At 30.7% G+C, this 20284-nt stretch overlaps 1 protein-coding gene across 1 annotated transcript; it reads right to left on the bottom strand.

The window, feature by feature from the left end:
* Nucleotides 1-4593: 4593 nt before the first annotated feature.
* Nucleotides 4594-19156, bottom strand: LOC126882729 (zinc finger protein 347-like). The gene is made up of 2 exons (XM_050647717.1): nucleotides 18655-19156; nucleotides 4594-4986 (listed from the first exon to the last, which is right to left on the bottom strand). Exons 1-2 carry the CDS (start codon nucleotides 19154-19156, stop codon nucleotides 4715-4717), a joined length of 774 nt encoding a protein of 257 aa, XP_050503674.1. The 3' UTR covers nucleotides 4594-4714.
* Nucleotides 19157-20284: the final 1128 nt, after the last annotated feature.

Consider the following 20284-nt stretch of genomic DNA (forward strand, 5'->3'; position numbering starts at 1 on the left):
AATATAATAGGAAATGGTTGAATGCTCGAACATATGAATTTTACAAAGTTAATAGCAGATATCGAGCACTGCATTTATTTAATCTTGCCCAAGTATACTTTCACTATCTAGAGCATCTTCAGGGGTATTTCGTCAATAAAATGAAGGTATCCTCGAATGTCATTTATTTTGAAAAATAGTTTTGTGGCAACTTAAATTAACATATAACTACGAATACACTTAACAAAGGACAAACAGATAAAATTTGAGTGCCGGGTATCTCTAAGGTTCTACATTGTTAAAAGATGGAAGTAGAATGACATTAATTTAAGTTGCCACAAAACTATTTTTGAAAATAAATGACATTCGAGGATACCTTCATTTTATTGACGAAATGCCCCTGAAGATGCTCTAGATAGCGAAATTATACTTGGGCAAGATTAAATAAATTCAGTGCTCGATATCTGCCTTTAACTTTGTAAAGAAATATTATAAATATGACTTTTACTATATAAGAATAAAATCAAATAGTTACGTTATCAAAATTATATATTTTCAAAATTGTACAAAATATTAACATCTGATTCAATATATTATCACATCATTATAAAATTTATTTTATTTACAATATATACAAAATATTACACATACATTTTCAAAAACAGTATTAATATTAATTGAGCAAATAAAAATAAAATAGAGTGACAAAAAGTACAATGGGTGGACATGTGTATTGCTTTCAATTTAGAGTACAAGAGACAAGCATATTATTAGAAATATTTGTTTTTCAACATACAGTAAGAGATAAATCATAATAATTGTACTAAGATTGAATAGAAATAGTCCAAATTGTAAGGAACCATTGAAAATGCATAAGGCAGCAAAAAGTTCATTCTCATTTTCAATAAATTTTTAGTCGTATATATGCTCAGAAGGCCTTCAGAAAGCCATAATGTGAGTAGACTAACAAAAACAACCTAAAGAGGTACCTTTAAGAAGAAGAGTACGATAAGGATGTCTACTATCACTTCTCCGTTTCAATATGTGCTCAGGAGAGATGTTTAAAGATGCACTAGAAGAAATTAAGGAAGACATATCAATTAACCGAACACTACATAGTTACAAATCTCAGGGATTAAGTTTAGTGGCGAGGAGAGTAAACAAAACAAGGAAGTAATTTGTTATTATCGATTTTAAAGAGGCTTTCAAAGAGGTAACCTGCCACGAACACTGAAATTTTAAGATTGAAAGGTAGAAGGAACCTTCGAAAAAGGAAGGAAGGTTGTTAAGAATTTGTAGTATAAACATAAACAAGGAACACTAAAAAACAAAAGAGTCAACAAAACATAAAGAAAATGTTAAATAATAAAAAATAGTATTAGTCTAAAGCTCACAAGATTTTAAAGCCTTTTTAAAGAATACATACAGAATATCAACATATTGTAACAGATAAAGATAAATACATGATCCAGATATACTTTTCTTAAATAAATCTTTGTAACTCTGGTAAAAATATTAGAAAATTTCGTCCTATAGGGAATTAAGACAAAAGTAAAATTTAAAACTGTTAAATAAACTCAACACAAACATATTGACGATCTAATAAAATCTATACAGTGGGAATCGATAAAGTAACTCATTTGACATAAAAAAGTTACGGAATAGAATAGAAAAGTAAAAAAAAATAATTTTTTATAAAATCAGCCGCAGAGACTGAAAACAATTTCAACATGAGATGAAAGTATATATGTAGTATATGAAGTAGATTTTAAAAACCATTCAAGATATTACAAACTTATAATTAATGAAGATGATTATTATTTCATGTTGGATTTTGATATTGACTACGTAGCTGAGATTGTTGCAATGAGGATGGTTATAAAAATATTTTCTGGAAATTGAAATCGTTCTAGTCTACTCTACTACTCTTTTTGTAAATAAATTATTTAACAAAAATTGTTTTTTAAATTATTTTTAGTTTATTATTACCTATCAACACGGTTGGCTGGACATAAGTCAGTCGACCTCGAAACGAACGAATACTGTCTTTTTCGTCCGATTAGTCGTTGTGTTTCGAGTAAAATGACAGAGAACCTTCCCGTTAAGTTTACACAGTACAGTTTTACTGTCAGCATCGCAATTACGAAGCTAGATGATGCTAAACCAGCATTTTCCTGGATGGATCGGTAGACGTGGGCACGAACTGTGGCCTTCAAGTTTGCCAGACATTGGTCTTGTGGATTTCTCAATCTGGAGCATGTTTAAGAACAAAGTTCTTAAACATGCTCCCAAATCTCTCTCTCAAATCGAGTTAGATATCATCATAGGGGAGTGCATATAGATTTTCACTTCGAAAAAAATCAAACAAGATAGAACTTTTTGTAATTTCATTAAGAAATGTTTAATAAACAACATATCAAAAAGTTCTACTCGAGAAGTGGGTGCTTCATTTTTTATTAAACACATGAACTACGAAATTAGATGTTTTTTTAAATAACTCCGAAAATATAAATTTTAGAAAAAAAAACTGACTTGACCATTGAAAAATTCAGAAAATTTTACAAAAAAAACTTATATAAAGAATTTTCTAAAATTAAATCTGTATCTTCTATAATTTTTTATTTATAACGCTAAAGTCACCCTTCTCACAAACATTGGCGCAGTGTAAACTAGCGTACGGCGAGCACGGTTGAGTTATTTTAATGTAATTCTTTAACTAATGGATCAAATGAAATTTTACAGATTGAACATGAAAGAAGAATAATTAAGCTATCTTACGGTTATAATAAAAAGAAATAAAATGTATGGGCATAAGTACGGTGGGGGCGGAAAGTGAGCCTTACATGAATTTTGTTTAAAAATGATATAAACATGTGTAACTAATACAATTTTTCTTATAAAACCCTCAATTTTGCACAACTTACCCTTGAAGCATCTTACCAAATGATGTTTCATTAAAAAAAATCTCAAAAATTTAATTAAAATGATATGACGTATCAAAAAATGTAATTTTTGAAATCTTCGTAGTTTTATAGAATTACCACCACTTTAAGACGGTATTACTCAAGTTTGAATAGATATATTACAGTTTTATAAGTGCTTCTTTAAAGCTTAAAATGTAATCTTTAAAACGCACTAAATTATTTTACTTTAGAAATTAAATAGACTATTCCCTTTTGAGAAAATTAAGAAAGACAACAAAAATGTAATACAAAAACCGAAAATTACCGTCTAAAAAATGTTTATACAAAGTGATCAAAACTTTTTTCTGTAAAACTTACCTAAAATACATTTAATAATAACCTTCAACAACAATAAATGTTCAGTAAAAATTTTTTTTTGGCTCATACAGTATGTCTGCGTAACTTGGAACCTATTGATAACTTTTTTATTACCAGTTTTACGAAAAAAAGTTATTCTTTATAAAATACTCTACATCGTATACAATCTAAGATGCAATCATCAGGTATCAAATTTAATTAATTTTATACGAGGTATGTCAAAAAATATGAATTTCACTCAAGAGTAAAGTACCGTTACATTTCACAATATCGAAAATTGTTATTAAAAAAAGTTGTTTGGAATTAAAAAAAACTATTTTAGTATTCAATTACATCCTTCTAATTAAAATATTGTGACTAATAAAGACAATAAACTCGAAAGAAAAATTCATATTTTTTACATACCCCGTATAAAATTAAAAAAGTTTGATATCTGATGGTTGTAACTTAGATTTTAGACCAGGGAAAGCATTTTATGTAGAATAACTTTTTTTCGTAAAAGTGATAATAAAATAGTTATGATAATTGTAATAAAATGATGATGAGTATCCGTAATTTGAGAAAAAATTTAAATTTTTTTTTCGATTAGAATGACGTAATTGTATATTTAAACATAGCATAAATTTCAAACAACTTTTCATAATATTATTTTTTGATATTCTGTAATATACAGGTACTTTACTCTTTAACGAAATTCATATTTTTGATATAACTCGTATACAATTGATAAAATTTGATATCTGATGGTGGAGTTTTAGATTTTTGACTATCCAGAGCATTTTATGAAGAATACCTTTTTTTCGTAATATTGATAATAAAAAAGTTTTCCATGTGGTTCTCCTAGCTATGCAGACATACTGTATAAGAGCTTCTGTTTAAGAATTTTCAAATTGCAATGCCATATTCGGATTCAGCATAATCAAAAACAAAACAGAAACATATTTGATCAAAGTAAAATGATGAATTTAACGATATTTTTAAAATTAATAATACAAAACAATTGTTATTGTGTAAACAATTAATAAACAATTAGCGGCCAAATCCGTGAGTAGAACTTTTTACTTTAACATGTATATAAACTAACAAAAAAAGTTTTAGAAAAATATAAGCTTGTTTGAATTTTTCCGAAACAATGCATATTTTCGTTCTAATTGTACTCCCCTACAGTGAAGATTTCACGATGCTTGCTCGGATTAGTAATTGGACAGAAAAACGTTATTTGATGTATATCGCAATGAGGGGTGAACAATTTGAACACTTAATGTAAATACGTAATTATTTTTTGCAGCCAGCTTATGACTTATGCCCACCACTACATATTTATACTTAACAGAAATCTGCCATTTTTAGGATATTATATCAGTTTTTGCATCCAAATGCAGTAAAATATTCATCGCATACTTTATCTTTTGATCTCCTGACTCTAATTTCCCATTCTCTAATTCTCATTCACCTTAGTATCCGAACATAGGAACGAAGGGGTAACTACCGGGGGAAGATGCCCACGTTTCGTAAGGCAACATCACAGGAACGGCGTACATGCCTCTGGGTTGGAAATGCGTGCGGGAATGTTTCTTGAGATGGTCCTTTCTTCCGAATCTCTTCCCGCAGTGCGTGCACGGGAAGGGTCTCAGGCCGGAATGGATTCGTTTGTGGCGGGTCAGTTCCTCGTTTCTGGTGAACGTCTTTCCGCAATCTTTTTCGTCGCATTTGAATGGGCGTTCTCCTGAAACAATGGAATTATTCGTATTAAGTGCGGTCCGCACACTGTAAAAATTTAGACGATACTTTAATAATTTGCATTTATTAAGCTGACAAAAATTAGACTTGGATATTTCGAAAAATTAGCAGGATGCGGGCAGGATTAAAAATAAACTTTGAGAAAACCAAATCTATGCCAAATCAATAATACCATTAGTCTGGGCAGATTATCGGAGAATAGGCCATTTTTGGGAAAAGTTATTTACCAATAAGCAATAGCAGAGGTATTATAGGTATTATAGGTAGGCAAAAGTGCTGAAAATCGTGTTTTTTTCAATTTTTGCTCTATAACTCCAAAGATTTTACCTTTACACCAAAAACACTTAAATAAAAATTCACCTTAAATATATTCTGCATAGAGACGTGTTTCTCCCGATTTACTTCGACAAAAATTTTTCCCGGAAAATGCGGGTTTTTTCAACATAATCTTTAATTTTCGACTAAAATTTTAGATAGGTTTATCAATAATTAAATAACTTGGTGATATAAAAAAAGCTATTTCCGTATAGATTATAATTCCAGAAGCCGATGGAAATTGGATGAACAGTTTAGCAACGACTGAATTGTTAATTAAAAATTTACGGTCGCTATAATAACCACAATAATTATGATACATAAGAATAACTATGATTTATGTATAAAAAGATACTGTACCTATCTAATGTACTTTACATAATTGAAATTGGACTATTTAAGCGGCCTCAGGAATATTTTAAAGTTATAAACAATTTTTTGGTTTATAAACAAATATAATATCTCGGGAAATATTTAATTAAATTAAATCGTGAAAACGGTACTGGGAAACAAGCGGCAGGGCGCTTCTTTTAAAAGAAAAAACGTTTTATTGTGATGAGTGGTTCCTGAGACACAACCGGTCAAAGTTGACCGGTATTTACGGCAAAGATATAAACAATAGGATCATAATTTTCGAACCATCACCTTTTTATTTCGGTCTTCTTTCTCCACACTAATGTTCATATTAACTTTAAAATACTCATAACATATATTATTATAATAAAAACTCTCGATATTACGAGTGAAAATTGCCAAAAATAGCAAAATTCCAATCAAAAATTAGGTTGGAGAAAATGTAATCTCAAAGTTCAAAATAGGTACGCGTTAAAAAAATACATTTTCTCGACTTCCCATAGAGCAATTTTCTTCATTCTTTTTTTGTTCCCAAGTAACACGAATGGAGCCGTCTAACTAACGCATTATTAAATGTCAAAGTTGCTTTTATTTTGTTACAATAAATTAATATATTTATTATAACAAAATTTTTTAATTTGATTAAATAAAGATTTTTTAAATAATTATACAGCTTTCAAATGAGAATATTTGTGTTTTTAACGTTAAAAGGTACACTTGGAGTAAGTTTATATAAAAAAAAGACTACACCTGGAAAAAATATGTAGTTTTCTTTTCTTATAAATAAATTAATCTATTATAACAAAACAAAAGCAAGTTTGACATCTAATAATGCGTTAGTTAGATGGCTCTACTCGAGTTACTGGGGAACAAAGAAAGAATGAAGAAAATTGCTCAATGGGAAGCCGAGAAAATGCATTTTTTTAACGTATACCGATATTGACCTTTGAGATTACATTTTCTCCAACCTAATTTTTGATTGGAATTTTGCTATTTTTGGAAATTTTCACTCGTAATATCGATAGTTTTTATTATAATAATATATGTTATGAGTAATCTAAAGATATGAAAATTGGTGTGGAGAAAGAGGACAAAAATAAAAAGGTGATGGTTCAAAAATTATAATCCTATTGTTTATATATTTGCTATAAATGCCGGTCTACTTTGACCGGTTGTATCTCAGGAACCACTTATCACAATTAAACGTTTTTTCTTTTAAAAGAAGCGTTCTGCCGCTTTTTTTCCAATACCGTTTTCATTATTTAATTTAATTTAACATTTCCTGATATATTCTATTTATTTATAAGCCAAAAAATTGTTTATAATTTTAAAATATTCCTGAGGCCGCTTAAATAGTCCAATTTCAATGCTGTAAAGTATATTACTTAGGTACAGTGCCTTTTTATACAAAAATAATAGTTATTCTTATGTATCATAATTATTGTGGTTATTATAGCGACCGTAATTTTTTAATTACCAATTCAATTGTTGCTAAACTGTTTATTCAATTTCCATCGGCTTTTGGAATTATATACTATACGAAAAGAGCTTTTATATTACCAAGTCATTTAATTAGTAATAAACGATTACTTACCTATCTAAAATTTTAGTTGAAAATTAAAGATTTTTCCGCAAATCGCCAGGAAATTTTGACATTCCTGTCAAAATTTCTTGAAGAAAAAGTCAGGACTTCCTTACTGTAAGGAAATGTCATTTCCTTACTGTAAGGAAATGATATTTCCGTACAGTTGTTAGTGTTCTACATAAATGATAGAAAACACATTGCTATTAAAACCTTGTAAATTACCTTAATCATTAAATTTTCTTTATCTGGAGCTTCCTGGATAAATTTTTCAATTTCTTCCTTCGTTAAAATCTTAGATTTCTTTGCCCTATAACCTTGAGCTTGCCGTTTCAATAAAGAACGAAGTTTTGAGTATGTAGATATATCTACATTGTGTTTAAGTGCAAGGGTTGACTTCAGCATTGAATAATTGGCCCATAATGTTGAAGATTTCATCTTTAAACAAAGGTCTAGGAAGTATACCATTACAACATTTTCTGAGAAAGAACTCGTATTTTTACTCATGCGATAATCCATAAAACGTCTGTATGCATTTTCGTACTTTTCTCTTGATTTCTTTGGCAATAATTCTAATGAAGCAGTATTCACTGCCTCAACCAGCTCTGGAGGAGTCCCAGGAATGGAAATTTCATCATCACTTATCATTTTACTTTCGAGAACACCAGCAATTAAATTTATAAGCGTCAAGTTTGACAATTCAACCTCAATACGTTTCCATAGTAACCCAAGTAATTTTATTAGGAATTTCAAAGCACCATTTATTTGGGAATAAAATTATCGCGTTTTTTTTTAAATCAATCAATATCTGTCGAATTTTAAACGATTTGCGGAAAAATAGTATGTTTACCTCGTAGGAAAAGCCACATTCCTGGACTCTGTGTTGCTAAGTCTCGGCTTGCGCCTCGACTTAGCAATCTTCACAGTCGTCCAGGAATGTTAAGCTTTTCCTACCCGGTAAACAATGTACTATTGTTGGAAAAACCCGCATTTTCCGGGGAAAATTTTCGTCAAAGTAAATCGGGAAAAACACGGCTGCAGAATTTAATTACGGTGACATTTTATTTGGGTGTTTGTGGTGTAAGTTAAAATCTTTGGAGTCATAGAGCAAAAATTGAAAAAAGACGATTTTCGGGCGCAATTATGTTTATAAAAAAAGTAGCACACTATCTACGGACTTTGCATACCTATATTATTAATATACACAGTCATAAGGTTCGATTCCAGCAAGAAAATTGCTGATAAATAACGTTTCCTTCTATTTTGCAAATTAGCCCAGAGTACCTACATACAACAACCAGACACTTACAAAATATCTGGAAGACGAGGTCAAAATGAGCAGAGACAATTAAATACATGAAATACAAATGCGAATATGCCTGACATGTGCAGCATTTATGCCTGGTTGCAACAACGTATCTTAAGCTTAAGATGTGGCTTAAGCTCAGCTTACGAAACATACGCGTTGCACCATTGAGTCTTAGATCAATTTTCAGCTTGCCACAACCAATGGCCACATGGATTGAGATGATAGGAATCGAAAACGATGGCGAAACGTAAGTTAGACTTAAAGCGGCCCTAGCTATAAACTGAGCTGGGTTAAGCTGGACCTTAAGATTTGTTGGTGCAACCAGGCATTAGCAAACTTAGCCATATTCTAAAAAGTTCAATTTTCATGTGTCTTAAGGGAATGGGTACGTAGTTTCTGCTCCAATGCTATTCATAAGGGGATTAATTTTTTTCGAATCCTGAGAAAACTAATAAGTATTTTTGAAAAATTTAAACGCAGAATGAAAAATTACGTTATTAGCGAGGCCAAAAGTCCCTGAGAACTTCTATAATGTTTATTTTAATAAGTTACAGGGGTGAAAAACTAAGAGAAAATTTAGTGTGATTTTTAATTTCAAATATCTCATTCAAAATAAACTTTTTATTTATTCGGACTTTCGGCCCCCGGTAATAATTTAGTCTTTCATTCTGCGTTTAATTTTTTCAAAACTATTTTTTGGTTTTTCAAGGATTGGAAAAAAATGAACACAATGTCGGTGGTAATATTTTCCAAATCTATCTTTGTCATACAACGCACTCAGTCGAGTAGAATATTGTCAGCATATTGTCAGTCAGACAGTGACAATTTTAAATATTTGACATGGCATCGGGAATATTTTGAGTTGTTGATTAAATAATATTGATAGTGTATTTTATACATAATTGATTTAAGACGTGAACTTAATAAAAAGTTATTTATTGTTTATTATTTATGGAAGATCCAAGCAGAGAATACACCAGGATATATTCTGTGATCCAAGTATTTTGTTGTTAAATATGTTTAAAATTGTAAGCGTTTCATAGTAACAATATATTAGTAAAAAATCCCTTTATCACTTTTCCTCTGTTCTCAATTGATTATTATTTTTTGTTGTACAGTAGATAAATTATTACAATCACTGAATACATGGTTAGTGAAAAAATTATCAGTAGTAATTGCACGAGAGCTCTAAAATTCTATATTAATTTTAGAGTTCGAGTGCAATTTGTTGCGATTATTTCATGAATAAAACTGTTCAAAACCAAAATTTTATTGTAATCTATTTATGTAAGTACAAATTAGTACTGTTAAACACACAGTTGTTATAAAATATTTTACGGTTGAAAGTCATCACTTTTATAGCTTTTAAAACATTAATTGTCATTAATGTCACTGAATGTAATTTTTCGTAGCAACGAAGGGCATCTGACGTAATATACTTAACGACGGGATATTATCAAAAATTATCACCTTAATTTGCATTTCTGTAGCTTTTATTGGTCAGAATCTCCTATGAATGAAATAATCAGTAGTAATTGCACAAGAGCTCTGAAATTATTGAATTTTTCTCGAGTGACACTTTGACAGTTTTAATTTCATTAGCCGAAGGCGAGTGAAATTATGTCAAAGTGTCACGAGAGCAAAAATTCTATATTAATTTCAGAGATCGTGTGCAATTTATTGCGATTATTTCATGAATAAAACTGTTCAAAACCAAAATTTTATTGTAATTTTTTTATGTAATTACAAATTAGTACCATTAAACACACAGTTTTTATAAATATTTGACGATTGAAAGTCATCACTTTTATAATTCCTAAAACATTAATTGTCATTAATGTCACTGAATGTATTTTTTCGTAGCAACGAAGGGCATCTGACGTAATATACTTAACGACGGGATATTATCAAAAATTATCACCTTAATTTGCATTTCTGTAGCTTTCTATTGGTCAGACTCTCCTATGAATGAAATAATCATATGAATTAAATGAATTAATAATTAAGGCAATTAATTATACAAGTAACAGTTATCCAAGAACATTCAAAAGCCATCTTTAAAGCTAATGATGACATTGTCAAGTAAAGTTTACATATCCATACCAGTGAGAATTTTACTACACGTAATTTGCCGTGTAAAGACAGAAAAAGTAGGGATAGCCGTAAAATTTTTGCGAATTATGTACCGATGGCCTTAAGCGACAGGTTTAGGGGTGAGGAGGGCAAGATGGAAGGATAGGGCAAGATGGAAATTACCTATAAAACCCGAACTGCGCAATGAAGCGCCCGGATCCACACTCACACAGATGCAGGCGAACCTCTCCCCTTAATAAACGACGGCTCAGTCAGTTCAGGTCAGCTAATGAGTGTACACGCTTCCTTCTTATTTTCGCAGTTAAATATTACGCAATTATTGAATTTTTGTGATACGATTATTTAAACAAGGTGTATAATATTATTATGCATTTATACAAAGTATCTATTAGGTACAGGTTATCTGAATTGATATTTAAATAGAAATAATAACGCATTTTTAAAATATTGATATTATTATTGGTAAGGGGCATATGGGCAAGATGGAAAATTGCAACTTAGGGCAAGTTGGAAGATAATAGTTGGGCAAAAATAAAAGCAAGGAAATAGGAACTTGCGAGAATAAAAGAAAAGGCAAAGGAAAAGGGACAAAAACAGAAAAAGTTAAAAATATTGTACAACATTTAGAACAGCCTTCACAAAATGATGTGCTCTGTGTATGTGGTGAACGTTATGTGGAACCGCCCACAGAGGACTGGGTACAATGTCCTCTATGTAATGGTTGGGCACATGAATTGTGTACTGACACAGAAGATGGCAGTTTTATGTGTGTAAACTGTAAAATGTAGTGCTTTCCTCTACATTCCATCTTGCCCGAACAATCTTTCAATCCTGCTCTCAGGGTATTAAGGGCAAGATGAAATTTTTGACATTATTTTTTAATTACTCATAAAAAAATTCTACTTATTATTAATAATATTTAATGGCTGACTTTTGTAACTGTATAAGGTCTCTTTCAAGAATGATTAAAATGAAAGTTTTGTATTACGTTGTTTTATTTTTTTACACATTATAAAGTTAAGCCTTCCGTCTTGCCCTCCCTGCCCCTATTTATAACAAATGTGTTTTGACAATACAAACTTATGGAGCAGAAACTTGTAACACTGACGTAAAAATCCGCAAATAAACTCAGAGTTACACATTACACAGCGAGCCATGGAACGTGAAATGCTGGACTTGAGCCTTCGAGACCACATAACAAACCAGTAAATCAGACAAATATCAGGAGTTAAAGACGTTATTGAAAGAATCACGACGCTTAAGTGGGAATGGACAGGGCACTTAGCTAGAACACAAGATGGACGGTGGATAAGACGAATCATAGAATGGTCGCCCGATTGTCGATCGATACGTTAGCAGGTGGCATTAGGAGTCAACATAATAATTTATTGAATTATTTTAATCTAATAAAATTTGTATAAAAATATAAATAATAAATAAATAATTAGTTTACTAAATTTTAAAAATATTAGTTATATTTTAAAAATACAGGAAACTACAGTTACAGTTTTAAATTATTTATATATAAACAATCAACTTTAGAAAAACATGAAAACAATCAACTTTAGAAAAACATTGCGACATACCGTTTTTGTTCAGAATTATCTAATAAATACAGTGTGCCACGATTGGGGTGCCCAAGAGGAAAAACTTTTTTATTTTCAATTTTAGCGAAAAATGTCATTCTTGATAAAAAGTTTTGCTTGTTCTAAAACCCCATAAAACGAAATAAAATTTAAGTTTTACAAATCCTGCTTAATTTTGTAGTCAATTTTATGTAAATCCCTATACATTTTTGCACCAAGTTCGAAATCATAACAATAATCTAGTGTTGCCAACATAGAGGTATATATTAACATAGAGGGACCCTACCTTCCGCGCTTCCTGACGACAAGATCTCATGGACTGGTTTGCTGCATCTCTTTCTAACACATTGTATCGAAAATCTATGATGACATTCAGTGTGAATATAGGCACGGAAGAGGAGGACAACTGTAGCAGCTTTACTATGCGTAAGAGTGAAACAGCACTAATCCAAATAAAAAAGATGGTGTCGTCAATTCGCTCTGAATGACACTCTCTCTATGCTAATATATAACTCTATGGTTGCCAAGCTACAATGTAGCCTGTCAACTCCGATAAATAATTTGCGAATTGTCATTCTTTTTTTGACAATGTTAAGCTTTCAAAAAATAATTTATATGAGGTTTGTTCCAACTCGATAAAAAACCGTTCTTGAATCGTTACGCGCATGCGCAATAACAAATAATTATGCGCAGTAACACATTTTTGGTTACAGCGCGGTTCACTAACCATTCAAGAACGGTTTTGTATCGAGTTGGAACAAACCTCTTGTGGTCAATTTTATTGTTAAAATTATTGGATTAATAATTATTGAATTATTAAATAATTGGCTGTTTCAAGGAGAAAGACAAAGTTTGTTTTTATAATCCAAAGAAGCGAAATGGTTGTTTTCCCAAGTTATTATTGTTACAATTTCGAACTTAGTGCAAAAATTTATAGGGATTTACATAAAATTGGCTACAAAATTAAGCATGATTTGAAAAACTTGAATTTTATTTCGTTTTAATGGGTTTTAGAACCAGCAAAACTTTTTATCAAGAATGACATTTTTCGCTAAAATTGAAAATAAAAAAGTTTTTCCTCTTGGGCACCCCAACCGTGGACACACTGTATAAAGAACTTTGTCGTAGCCGAACAAGACGCTTTTTAAATTTTGTTTAAAAAATATTGTTTAAATAAATAGGACCACTTTTCGAATAGGTGATTTCTTGAACTCGGATGTCTCACTTCTTCTTCTTCTTCTTCGTGCTACTAGGATTACTCCTGTTTGTCTGCCTCTTATTCTGTTTCAGTTGTTGTTGACTGTACATTGTCTTTCCATCTTTTCGGCGGCCTTCCAACGGGTCTTCTGCTATACAGCTTGTTGTTTTTACAGATAGGTTTTACGCTAATCTATCTGGTTCCATTCGGTTTACAATGAACTATTTTAAATGGGAAATAAGCCACGCAACTCATCAATATTGGCAATATCATTTTAAAGTCTTCTACTTTAAAATGTATAATACATGCCTGAATTGCCGATATAAATAAGTCAGATTAAATAGATTATTAGAAGAATTTTTTACTAAGCAACAACATTTTTGTTTATTTAGTATTATTTTGTATTTTGACAACGACACCCGACTTGGCGTCGAAACGTTAATAAATTCATTTTTTTGGTAAAATTGTGGCTTATTTCCCATTTAAAATAGTTCATTATAAAAATGCCACAAGGAAATAGCTTCAGAACAACATTCGGTTTACATATTCTTTCCAGTTTTTCTTTCTTGTTTATATCCACCTGTTAATATTTTGAATTTTGCATCGTTCTCGTATACTTCTGTTGCTTTGTTAGCCCAATAAATGACCGTTTTGGAGTGTAATTCTCAGGGGCAACTCCGAATTGCATGAAAATTTGGATTTAGGTTCTACTTACACTCCACTTTAAAGTTGAATTTGTGCCGTTGGTTGCTTTTACTTAGGGGGTGAGAGTCACCCCTTCTCGGGGGGTGAAAAACGCCCGTTTAAAATAAGCCTGAAAATAGATAAATTGACAGATTATAAGCAACTTTCGTTTTATAAGGTTTTTTACGTAAGTTAATACTTTTTGAGTTATTCGCGATTGAAAATATTGATTTTTCGACAAAAAAAACTACGTTTTCAGACTGTTTTTCGCCAATAACTCCAAAAATAAATATTTTATCGAAAAAAATACTCTTAGCAAAAGTTTAGTTTATAAAAAACGAAAAAAACGGTGTATCAATAAAGTCTATAAATTAAGTAAAAGCAAAGTTGCAGCTCATGAAAAATACGTTCTTATTCGTCTAATTCCAAATCGAATAATTCAACGCGAAATGACCGAAAAATTAAGAATTTCTCGGGAAAAGCTTATTTATATTTTTAAAGTATCTAAAAAAAGCTTTATATTTGTTTTTTACAAAAATTTCTAGCTTCAAAAATAAACGAGTTACACTTAAAAAAAAAAAGTTGCCCCTTTTTTTGGTAAAAAAAATCGTGAAAACCTCCTTCCATTTAGTACCCTAAATAAAATTAATCGTTACCGCTTTACCATTTGTTTTAACTGTATGTGTATTGTTTATATGATCTGTAAGTTCGATTGGTTTAAAGTGCTTATTTTTGAAATAATTTGGTTTTATAGTAAAAAAAAATTTCTTAAAATTTTTGAAAAATTTCCTTTTTTTAAAATAACTTAAAAAGTATTAGTGATAAGAAAAATCTTAAAGAGTAAAAAAATGTAGGTTTTGCTATTATAAATATGCTAGTTTCATTTTGTTTTTCCGTGAGACAAAAATTGGTTAAGATATAGCTGTTCAAAATTTGCATACACTCGTGGATAGTGACCCGTTCAAGCTTTTTCAACTATAAAAATTTCAAAAATAAGCACTTTAGACCGGCGAGACTAACAGATCATATATAAAAGATAGATAAGTAAGTAAACTGTTTGTAAAGCGGTAGCGATTAATTTCATTTGTGGAGCTAACCACGGGGAGATTTTCATGATTTTTTTACCAAAGAAAGTGGGCCAACTTTATTTTGAGCGTAACTCGCTTATTTTTAATGCTAGAAACTGTCATGAATAATTAAAATAAAGCATTTTATAAACACTTTAAAAAAGTTTAAATGGGGTTTTCCCGAAAAGTGCTTAATTTTTCGGTGATTTCACCTTGAAATCTTCGATTTTGAATTAAACGAATAAGAACGTATATTTCATGAGCTACAACTTTGTTTTTACTCGATTGATAGATTTTACTGATACACCATTTTTTTCGATTTTGTATAAGCTATACTTTTGCTAAGAATATTTTTTTCGATAAGATATTTACTTTTTGCGTTATTTGCGAAAAACCGTCTGAAAACGTAGTTTTTTGTCGAAAAATACACATTTTCAATCGCAAATAACTCGAAAAGTATTGACTAACATAAAAAACTCTATAGAACAAAAATGCTTAAAATCAGTCAATTTATCCATTTCCGGTCTTATCTTGAACCTATGTTTTTTCACCCCCGAGAAGGGGTGACTGTCACCCCCCAAGTAAAAGCAACCAACGGCACAATTTCAGCTTTGAAGTGGAGGGTAAGTAGAACCTAAATCCAAATTTTCATGCAATTCGGAGTTGCCCCTGAAAATTACAGGGTATTGCCGTATTTCCCGTTCATTTACTGGGCTATGTCTGTCTCTTAATGATATGCCCGCTAGTGATCTTAATACAGTAAAACCTCGATATAACGGACTAATTGGGGGGACGAGGTGTTCGTTAAAGCCGAAAGTCAGTTGTATAAAAATAGGTTTAAAATAAATCAGACTATTTAGAAATGTGTCCTCATTATGCTATAATAAAAAGTTTATTAAAATTCTTTGTAAGCTACAGCTTCAGGTCCACGGGAATCCCGTTCGTTGTTATGCAACATATCTTGGTATGGGCAGGGTTAAGTATGAATAGTATTAACAGGAAGTTTTTAATTTTTTTGCGTTTGACATGATTTTTGTCCGTTATATCCGAAGTCGGTTGAATAGAGGTCCGTTATATCGAGGTTTTACTGTACTTTCAATTTGATGTTGTTGATTTGTTGTTTCGTTTTTTTTTGTATCGGCCCTTGTATCCGCTGCATATGTGAGGATAGGTCTTACTGTTGTCTTGTATACTTTTATTTTGCTTTCCGTGGTCAGATATTTGTTTCTCCGTATGATTTCTCGGAGCAAACCACTTACCCTTACTGCTTTTGTTGTGGTCTCTGTTCTTATATTCCTGTCACTAGTGATCTCTACTCCTAGGTAATTGCATTTCATTACTTGTTCTACAATTTTGCCGTCTATTTCTAACCTGCATAAAAATGTCTCACGAAATTAATTATAGAAAAATGTCATAGGCATATTTTCTACCTAGCGATCCCGATCTTTTGTCTTTGTCTAGAAAATGTAAATCGGTACTGGTTCTTCCTATCAATCTAAATATTTTGTGAAAAATGTTGTAAGTTGAGCAAAATGTTGAGTAAATAATCCGAGTACGTCCCGGCATCCAAATCTACTTCCAATAAGAATTAATTAATAATTTTTAAAATAATAATTTAATTATAGCTTCAGATGAATATTGCACAAAATATAATAGAACTGTCAACATAATATTTATTATAATGTAAATTGAATTGTATATAAAACAAATTTATTTTAATAATTATTCACTACTAATAAATAGTTACAAAATATTGCAAACATATACAAACATATACACATTGCAAAATATAACAATATTGCATATTTTAATTATGTTTTAGCAAAATTTTGGAAGTTATTAATAACATATGAATAGACTATTATCACAAATTTAACAAACATTGGTAAACTACGGAGTGGGACTACCGCAAAATAATATTAAGTGGGCTAAAAATGTATACAACGGGCTATATAAAGGTAAAAAGGACAAAAAAGGGTGTATTTTTTTCAACTAAGCTACGTCTGAAAATATACACGAAATAAGACATAGACATTGTCTGCTAGAATTAACCAATGAAGAGCAAAAGCAGAAAATAAAAAAAAACAGAAAGGAAACACAAATTAAGAGATATTCCAAAGAGGGAATACTTCTCAATAATAATAAAATGAAAGAATAAACAAAAATGCAAAATAGAAATTTGCAAAAATGGCAAAAATATAAGAAGTAAGATATAAGAATATAACTAACCACCATGCCAACAAAAAGGACTAAGAGACTGAAATGGAACAGAAGGAATCTCAGGTCACAACGTAAAATCCCAAAAAAAATAACAGTATTAGTAGAACTATTATGAACAAAAAAAAAACAACAAAAGCATTTGACGATATGAACAATACTTCTGAATGGCCCAAGTACTCTGAAAGCTCTTTCACAACACGTATATGCTTAGAATATCATGGATATGATAAATGAAATGAGGAAGTATTAAGAACAGCGAATAACACCAACGAATTCAATCATGGTGAAATTGACACATCAAAAGAAGCTTTTCCAGAAGTGTAACCATTCCAGAATCAATAAAAATTCTACCATAACGTAGTGGTTAAGAACAAGAACCGAGAGGGACAGAAAAGAATATGAAATAGTCAGAAATAGTGCAAAGTCTATACACAAAAGAAAAAAGCACAATGGTTGAATTAAAAATTAGAAGTAATACAAACAGTACAAATTGAAGCAGATTTATAAAAATGTAAAATCATTCCATCATAAAGGGACATCTAGAGTTTGAAATACTTATGAACAATAAGGAAGAGATCATTGAGTATAACTATGCAGATAAAAACAATTCAGTAGGAATATTTTAGCGAAAATAATTTAAAAAATAAAATAACTGATAAGAATGAAGAGGAGAAACACTTTGAAGAACAGGAGGAGTCTGAAGAACCATTATGATGTTTAAACGAACTATAAATACAAAAAGAAATAAATGGAGCAAGAAATGGTAAAGCCGCAGACGAAAATAAAATAAAGGAACTGTTAAAATGATCTTGTTAATCACCACCACAAACTTTGTAAAAGAATAGTAAAATAGTATGTACCTATTGCATTAAAGCGGTCAAGAAAGAACAAAGAATAAACAAAAAGAAGAACATGAATCCTATTTAAACAGAAATAACATTTAACCAAAACCAACAATTAAAAAATGTATCTAAAACTGAAAAACTGAGCGAAAAGGAAAACTACAATTAGCAACTTGAATCTGAAAGTTTGAGAAAGTAAAGATACGCTAAGATAGTACAAAAAGCTAAACAAGAAGAAACAAAATACAAAGCTACAACGTTTATCCTTAAAAAAACCTGGAAAATACTAAAGATAAATGGAATAACTGATAATAAATATACACACTGAGGATGATCCACTATCCCAATGGTCAACAAAACAAGCGAAAATATTGAATATGTAAGTAAACCTAAAAGTACTAACCTGTATGTATCCTAATATGTCCTTTAAGCTGCCCGTTATTTGAAAAACCGACATCACAATGCGGGCACTTGTATTTTTTTGGTCGTTGCTTTTTCGCCGCCAAAAGCTTTTCGTGATGTTCTTGGTTCAACACCCTCATGTATTCTTCTATCGCTATACCTTGTGATAAGGTTTCCATAATCAAGGGATCCGCGGGTAATCCTACTGACTGCGCCAATTGTGATTGTAGTAAATCTGGATAAATAGTGGGATATAATTCGATAGGGTATTCTGGAACAATGTCTTTAGTCTTATGAGGTTTATGACTGTTTGGAATGGGTCTAAAACCTTTAACATCGTCATCAGGCACTTTTTCACTAACTGAACTACTCGTATTATCTTCAGAAGTCGTTGTAGATATAGTCGAATCTTGAGAAACATCTTTAGAATCACTACAAGAATCCCAAGGTCTAAATATTTTATTGCTAGGTTTGACTTCGTAAGGGTAATCTTTAATAAACATTTTGTTGAAGGATATAAACTCCCTCCGCTTAGTAAGGGTGACTAAACTAGTTTAAGTTATACATGGGTATATACTCTTGTGATTTCTAAAAGGGGCAGTGCTTGCGTATGGTGGGGGTAGTTAGTGCAACAATAACTAACCCTCTATTGTTGGCTTTATTGAATGAGAGATATATTGTACGATTTTAGACCTTAGGGTGAATAAAAGGCGGTATGGGGTGTTCGTAAGGGCTGTAATAGGGATTTTTGTTATACATTGTAAGTGATTCCATTTTTTCACGGTTGTCTGTTTAAATCTGGAGTATTTGCGGTTGGATAACAACTAAATTTGGATTAGAATTGACACTGACTTCTCAGGTATAAGTGGGATAATGATTTTTTGCACGAGAATAATAATAGGATTTTTTCAAAAGGAAATATATAATGAAGGGTGCTGACAAGGGTTGAATGAGATGCGTAACATTAAGATATTTTATCAAAGAGTTATATTAGGTGAAATACGAAATCTCTTAAATAATTTATAATATTGGAAAACTTGCAGTTTGTATGAAGAATTGTTATTATTCTGTTTTTAATACCATTCTATAATTTGAAAATATTAGGAAGTAATATAGAATGTAATGAAAGTGAGAGATTTTTTTATAAAATTTTCAGTAGAATTTAGCTTAAAAATAGTTTGATCATAAGTGAATATATAAAGTAACATGAATTTCCCCATATCGGTAAATGACAAATGATGCAAAGAAATATCCTATCCTATCTTATCTATCTAAACAAAAGCAAAAAAAGAAAATTCTCTTTTAGGTCGGAACAGTGGCAGATCTACGCAGATGTACGGGGAAGAAGGGGGGGGGGATATCCTACCAAAATCAAAGAAAAAATTGTTGAAACATAAAAATATATTAACGTGGAATGAAGTAAACACTTCTGTTGTATGTAGGTATATAAATTTATTAAAATTCTTAAAATTTATCCACAAGGGAGTGGAAGTACAAAATGTTTTCGGTCAAACTGACCATCATTAGTGTTTTTTTAACAAGTATCAAAATTAAGTAAGTAAAGCTTAAAATAATGTTGATTCCATTTTTTGGCAAAAGAATCTTGAAAATTTATAAAAATTAAAAAAAAA

This window comes from Diabrotica virgifera, chromosome 3 (assembly GCF_917563875.1).
Source record: "Diabrotica virgifera virgifera chromosome 3, PGI_DIABVI_V3a".
In the NCBI taxonomy this organism is placed as follows: Eukaryota; Metazoa; Arthropoda; class Insecta; order Coleoptera; family Chrysomelidae; genus Diabrotica; species Diabrotica virgifera.